The sequence below is a fragment of the Mastomys coucha genome, unplaced genomic scaffold (assembly GCF_008632895.1).
Source record: "Mastomys coucha isolate ucsf_1 unplaced genomic scaffold, UCSF_Mcou_1 pScaffold18, whole genome shotgun sequence".
Taxonomy (NCBI): Eukaryota; Metazoa; Chordata; class Mammalia; order Rodentia; family Muridae; genus Mastomys; species Mastomys coucha.
In genome coordinates, this window is record NW_022196900.1 from 97,425,700 (window position 1) to 97,432,231 (window position 6,532).

At 53.8% G+C, this 6,532-nt stretch overlaps 1 protein-coding gene across 1 annotated transcript in view; it reads right to left on the bottom strand.

Moving 5' to 3' along the window:
• Padi1 (peptidyl arginine deiminase 1) overlaps window positions 1-5,856 on the bottom strand; it is a 34,344-nt gene extending 28,488 nt beyond the window's left edge. The window contains exon 1 of the mRNA XM_031376952.1: window positions 5,643-5,856. Within this exon, the coding sequence (XP_031232812.1) occupies window positions 5,643-5,734 (92 nt within the window). The 5' untranslated portion in view covers window positions 5,735-5,856. The remainder of the gene's footprint in view (window positions 1-5,642) is intronic.
• Window positions 5,857-6,532: the final 676 nt, after the last annotated feature.

Genomic DNA, 6,532 nt, shown 5'->3' on the forward strand with positions numbered 1-6,532 from the left:
TATATATATATATATATATATCCAGACAGAGCACTCATAAGAAAAAAATAAAAAAATAAAAGCCTGGGTGAGTCATATACTCATATACCCAGGAAAAGTGGACAGGAAGATCCCTGGAGATCACTAACCAGAGAATCTACTCTAATTAACAAGTCCCCGGTCCCTGTCTGAAAAGAGCCAGAGTAGATGGCTCTTGAGGAAATATACCCAAGATTATCCTCTGGCCTCGCATGCACAGTGCACACACAGGAGCACCAGTACTTACACATACACACACCCATGTTTTAAAAACAGCCCTCATGCTGGCTGTCAATGAACTCCCCACAGAGGCACAAGCCAGGTAGACTAGGGGAGCCAATCAGGTTGGCGAAGGGGTGCAGCTCAGACACCTCTCAGCCTCGGCCCTCTCCCTCTGTCCCTTTAGCTGTTTGCACCTGGCAGAGGTCATGGAGGACCATGCATGGCTGGTCTGGTACCACACGTATTCACTTCCCTAAGGTCTGTACCATATGAGGCGTGGCTGTGACCTCTCTTTCCAAGAGATAGTGATCGGTGGTTCATGGGCACCTTGCAACGCCCTGTCATTGCTCAGTGCAGGCTGCCTAGCAAGCCCAGGAGGATGGCCGGAGATGGCAGGCCTTGCCACGGTGGATACGGGGCTCCAGGTGGCAGCTGACACTCCCTGTCCTTCAAAGCAAAGGAAGACTGGATCCTAGGACCAAAGTACCCGAGAGAAAGGGCCCTTATCTAAAATGGGCGCACTGAGTCATTTTCCCCTTGCCAAAGTAGATCCGAGACCTGAGGGTGATGAAAGTCCTCATTAATAAAATGGGGAAACTAGAGATGCCAACTGTACAGGCACGCAATATTGTGACGTCACCCGTACCTATCTAGGCTGAGAGAGAGGGCAAGCTCAGAGGGGCTAAGTGATTGGCCCAAGGTCACACAGCCTTCAAGGACCAATAAGACCCCCAGCTATTGTGTTCTGAGAAACCACCAAATTGGCCAGCCCTGGGAGCTTCTCTCAGTGGAGCCAGGTGAGTGTTGGCTAGGGTAGGGCAGGGGAGGGTCTATCCCTTCTCTCTCTTCACTAAGTCCAGAGGTTGGGACCACACACGCCCATGTCCAGAGCCTTGGTGACCATTCTGTCTCACAGCATCCCTGCTGCCCCTCTGCTGAGTTCCTGTGGTGTCAGTGACCTGTCTTGCATCCAAACTAACTGACGCTATGCCAGAGGCCTAAGCCAGGAGCAGTTTGGTCAGATGTATGGCCCCCAAGGGCTCATGGGAAGTACTTGCTAGTAGTGTTTCAAGGGGCCATGAACTCAAACCCAGAATGGGGTCCTGCTCTGGGGCTCAGGGTGCATTTGGAGGCCCAAACTCAGATGTGTCTCTTCTACGAGGCCAGGCTGGCTCGTGTCCACAAGTCCCAGTTTTCTCAGTGCCAGCCCAGACTTGCTAACAGCTTTGGAATCCTCCTGGCCTTTCTCCAGCCAGCTGAGCATGGGAGGCGACAGCTGTGTCTGTGGAGCTGAGAGATCAGAGCTCTGAGACAGATAACAAATCGGGTCTTCCGTTTTGACAGCGCTGAGGGCCTCCTGCATGTTAGGCAAGCACTCTACCACTGAGCCACAGCTTAGTTCCCCTTTTACTTTCTTGTTTGTTTGTTTTTTCCACACAGGGTTTCTCTGTGTAGCCCTGGCTGTCCTGGAACTCACTCTGTAGACCAGGCTGGCCTCGAACTCAGAAATCCACCTGCCTCTGCCTCCCAAGTGCTGGGACTAAAGGCGTGTGCCACCACCGCCCAGCTCCCTTTTTACTTTTTATCTTCAGACAGAGTGTCACACAGTTGACCAGGCGGCCTTAGGCTTGCAATCCTCCTGCTTCAGTCTAAATGATGGAGTGACAGTATGTCTCTGCATCCTGCCTGATGCCCTTTATTCTGTGAGGTTACCCACTGTCCACTTACTGTCCTCAGGCCACCAGGCCACCAGAGCAAGGCTTCCTCTGTGACCTCATATAATCCCAGAACTGGAAAAAACGTAAGCATTCGAACATCACTTCCAAATAAGGGCACTCTTCCTTAGGCAGGAACGTGGACAGGTTGAATGGAGATGGAGGAGAGCCGGTGCCTGGTCCCAGCAGTGCCTGCAGCCTGTCAGTCCCTCAGATTGGGATCCTATCAATCACATCATCCTTCCCTGCTAGCCAGCTCTGCCCCCCCCCCCGTCGTCCCCCCCACCCCGCCCCCTTGAGGCTGACAGCATTTATCTACATGGCCAGGGAAACAGCCAGACAGATACACTGCAGGGCATTGTTGGTTTTGGAATTCAGGAAGTCCAGGAGATGGTCAGGCCTAGTCCTTCCTGTAGCTTATTGGAGAGTTTCATGCCACCATCCCCCCATACTCCTGTGCCCCAAATCCCTGAACATCCTACTTTCGCTTTGCTTAAAGTGAAGTGAGACTGTTGATGTAGCCCACCAGCCTGAAGGGGTCAAGGGTGTTGAAGCAGCCTATTGGGGATGGGAGTCAAGATGGTGAGATAACCCACCAGGGAGAGGCATCAGGGTACTGAGATAGCCCATAAGGGTATTGAGCTACCCCCATAAGGGATGGCCCTCAGCATCTGTTGAGACTAGTTACCCCATGGCACACAATTAACCCCACATACAAACATCTTTTCAAATGGCCAGGCCATGTGGCCTCTGGGGGCTTAGTCATCTGCTCTGATGTCACCTTATACACTATCATCTGGAGGTTCAAACTCTGGGCAGCTCAGGTGACCGGCATACCTCATACTTGGGGGGGCCTTCCCCAGGCTTATCAGCAAGCAAGACCAGTTCTAAGCCCCTTGGTTGGCCTCAGCTGGAGCCAGTCACCAAGCAAAGGGAGGGAGGAACCCCAAGTTCATCACGTCATCATGTGTGGCCTAGCTCTAACCCAGCCCCTGGGGGAGCCTCGGGCTCCTGGAAGTCCTGATGGCTTGTCCATTCACGGCACCTTTCCCACCGCCACTGCCTCTGGGCAGGAGAGCCCTCCTCAGTGCCACAAAGCAAATTCCTGTGGCCTTGTAAACTCTGGGAGCTGTAGGACTAGACAGCACTCGGGGTGCAGCGCTAGACACTACTTGGGGTACAGTGCTCACACACTAGTCCCTCCCGGAGCCAGTCAAGCGAAGCCACAGCCAAGCCAGCTCCCTCTGCCCTCATCTGGGCCAGCCACACTGAAGAACGATGCTAAGGGCTTGGTGTTCCCCGCCCCCATAAGACAGCCTGTGCTTTCCTTCTCTCCCCCACCCCGAGGAGCAATGGGAAGAACAGATGTGGGGAAGAACAGATGTGGGGGTGCCCACAGCTGGCACAGCCTATCAGTCACCTACCATGGACAAGCACATGCAGGTCTCATTCATCCCCCAACCCACGATGGTGGCACTGTTGAGGTCACTCAGAGAGGCAGAGACAGGCGCACAGAAGGGCAGTGGCAAGCCCCAGACCACACAGCCAGGGACCAACAGAACCAGGATGCCCCGGCTGTATATGTAACCTCCATGCTGAGTTTCAGAGGGGACCCAGTTCATCCAATCAGGATTCAGGGTCCTGGGCAATGAGAAGCTAGGGACTCTGGAAGTAAGCTGAAGGAGGAGGGGAGGTCAGGGTAGGGATGGTGGGAGGGATGGGACTGGATGGGTATGAACGGATGACAGAAGGTAGGCCTGGCTCCCTGCCAAGTGCCTTACTAGAGTAACCCAGTGCTGAGGGTTTTGCTTTTGTTTTTTGTTGGTTTTTGGTTTTTTGTTTGTTTGGTTGGTTTCTTCTTCTTCTTCTTCTTCTTCTTCTTCTTCTTCTTCTTCTTCTTCTTCTTCTTCTTCTTCTTCTTCTTCTTCTTCTTTTTCTTCTTCTTCTTCTTCTTCTTCTTCTTCTTCTTCTTCTTCTTCTTCTTCTTCTTCTTCTTCTTCTTCTTTTGGTTTTTCAAGATAGGGTTTCTCTGCGTAGCCCTGGCTGTCCTGTAACTCACTCTGTAAACCACGCTGGCCTCTGCCTCCCAAGTGCTGGGATTAAAGCTGTGTGCCACCACTGCCCGGCAGGGCTGAGGTTTGAAAGAACTTTCTAGAAACAACCTTGTCCCTAGTGAGAGTAGGGCCCTGGGATCAGGCAGGCGGGACCCATGGGGGCTCTCCTCCCCTGACATCGGTGTCAGAGCAGGACTGCCAGATGCAGGACAGGAAGGCTGGTCCCAGCTGAGCTTCAGCTCAACTGCAGGCTGTAGGATATGGATATTCCATGCCATAGCTAAAAAAAAATTACTGGGGCTGGTCCTGGGGTAGAACTTTTGTCTAGCATGTCTAAAGCCCCAGGGAGTACCAAAAATTCTGGTTTTCTCTGTCTTCCTCTTTCTCTCTTTCCTCTCCCACTCCCTCTCCCTCCTCCTCTTCTTCGTTCTTCTTCCCCTCCCCTCTTCACTCAATGGACTCTGTTCATTAAATCTAGAATTGTATGCTGAACTGGCAAGAGTGGATATAATTCCATTAGCCACTCTGGTCCCCAGTGGAAGGTAGTCAAGGTCTGGCTTCCAGAGCATCTGTCTGTCCCTCCCCGGCCCTGTCCCTGGGACCCTACACCGTCACTTGAGAGGGGAACAGTAAGACACAGCCTCAATGAAGCTCAGCCAGGTGACAGTTACAGCATCCCCACACCCGGCTGGACAAGTGTGGGTGCCGAGCCCCAAGGATGAACTGAGTTCAGAGGGTGCCTGGGAACCCCCAGCCCTCAGCTCCCTGTGGAAGGCACCTCACCTAGAGCTCCACAGGCCCCAGAGATCAACAACTTCCTCGGTGGCCAGGTGAAGAGCTGAGGCTGCTCAGGTCCCTGCATCCCTATCTAAGCAGAGCCAGGACATGGAAGATTTGGGTCAATGGGGGAGATTGAAGTCAGGGGTATCCTATTCAGATGTTGATATTGCTGCTATCACGACCACCATCATCACCACTGCCATCATCACTACCAGCACCATCATCATCACTGCCATCATCACCACCATCATCACCACCACCACCACCACCACCATCATCATCATCATCATCATCATCATCATCATCATCATCATCATCATCATCATCATCATCATCATCATCTCTTGCCAGCCCAAGTCCCAGGGCTCTGCTCCAGGATCACTTCTTAAATTAAGTCATCGAGTTATGCCTTGACTACTCCCTCTTAATCCCAGTCACTCTGGTTGTCTCTGGCTGGCCTCCAAGGGTCAAGATGTCACATGCACACCCCTAACCGCAGAGAGGTGGAAAACTGGCAAGACATGGAGAGAGGAAGGGGGGCCCAACCCTCTTCCCTGGCTCGAGCCCCACTTCCTTCTGCTGCTCCATTTGAAGACTGTCATGTAGAACCCAGACAGAGCTTGGCCCCAGGCCTCAGGGTCGTCTCCTGAGCCCACCCTCAGAGTCCCACAGGGACTGGACCGAGTATCCTGACCCCAGTGCACCGGGGCAGACCCTGTTTCCTTTCCTCACAAGCTCTGAAGCCAGCTTCACCTCCTCTGGTGTCCGATATCACCCTGCCAGAACCCCCCCTGCATCCTCTTTTGCCTGTGGATCCCCTGACCCAAGCATAGGAAAGCGTCCCGGATCTTACCTGTAGACGTTTACAGGTGTCTCCACACCTACCACGCACACAGCGCGAGTCGGCTTTCCCAGAGACAGCTGTACAGCTCGAGGGGAGGCCATCCTGTGCCCAGCTTCCCGTCTCCTGGTCGGGTGAGCTTGGGTGCCCAGCAGCCACAAGCCCCGGCTGCTCCCCGGTTCCCCCAGTTCTCCTTGGGGACTCCCGGCTGCCGGGTAGGAGCGTGCGTTCTGATGGGCTGGAGCTCCCTCCTCCTCCCTTTTAATTTCACCCTGCAACCTGGGGAGCCTGCCTGAGCCTGGTCCCCACCTCCTGGCTCCATGCCCGGTCACCTAAGTCATGGGCTGTCAATCTAGGAGGCAGGGAGGGAGGTGTTTGAAACACTCTGTGGGGTGAGAGGGGGCCTGAAAGCAGCCAGGTGTAGCTGCCCACAGGAAGCCCAGAGGATCCCAGCCTTGCCTTTCAGCCTCTTGGTGCCTGAGCCCATCCCGTGACTGCCTTTCTGAGGGCTCACACTAAGAAATGTGTAGGTCCTATCTCCTGAGGGTGGCAATCCAGTCCTCACAGTCAGCTCGGTGTGGATGAATATTGTGTGGTTCAAATCCCAGGCCTTGCACTCAGAGCCACTAAGGGCATCGAGGTTCGTGAGCTCCCCTGGACTCAGTGACCCTGTGTGTGTGTGACAGCTGCTGAGACAGGAGGACCTCGGCATGGGGTGAGAGTTCAGGGCAGTGGAAGAGAGTTAGCCTTCTCTAAAAGATGTGCTGGCAGCTAGTCAGGGCTCTAGTCACATTGCTAGTGAGTGGCAGAGCCGCCTGCACACAAATCCACCATGAGGTGATGTGCTGGTAACCAGAATTCAGAAGGCACAAAGTCAATGGGTGATCACCTTGACCAGGGGC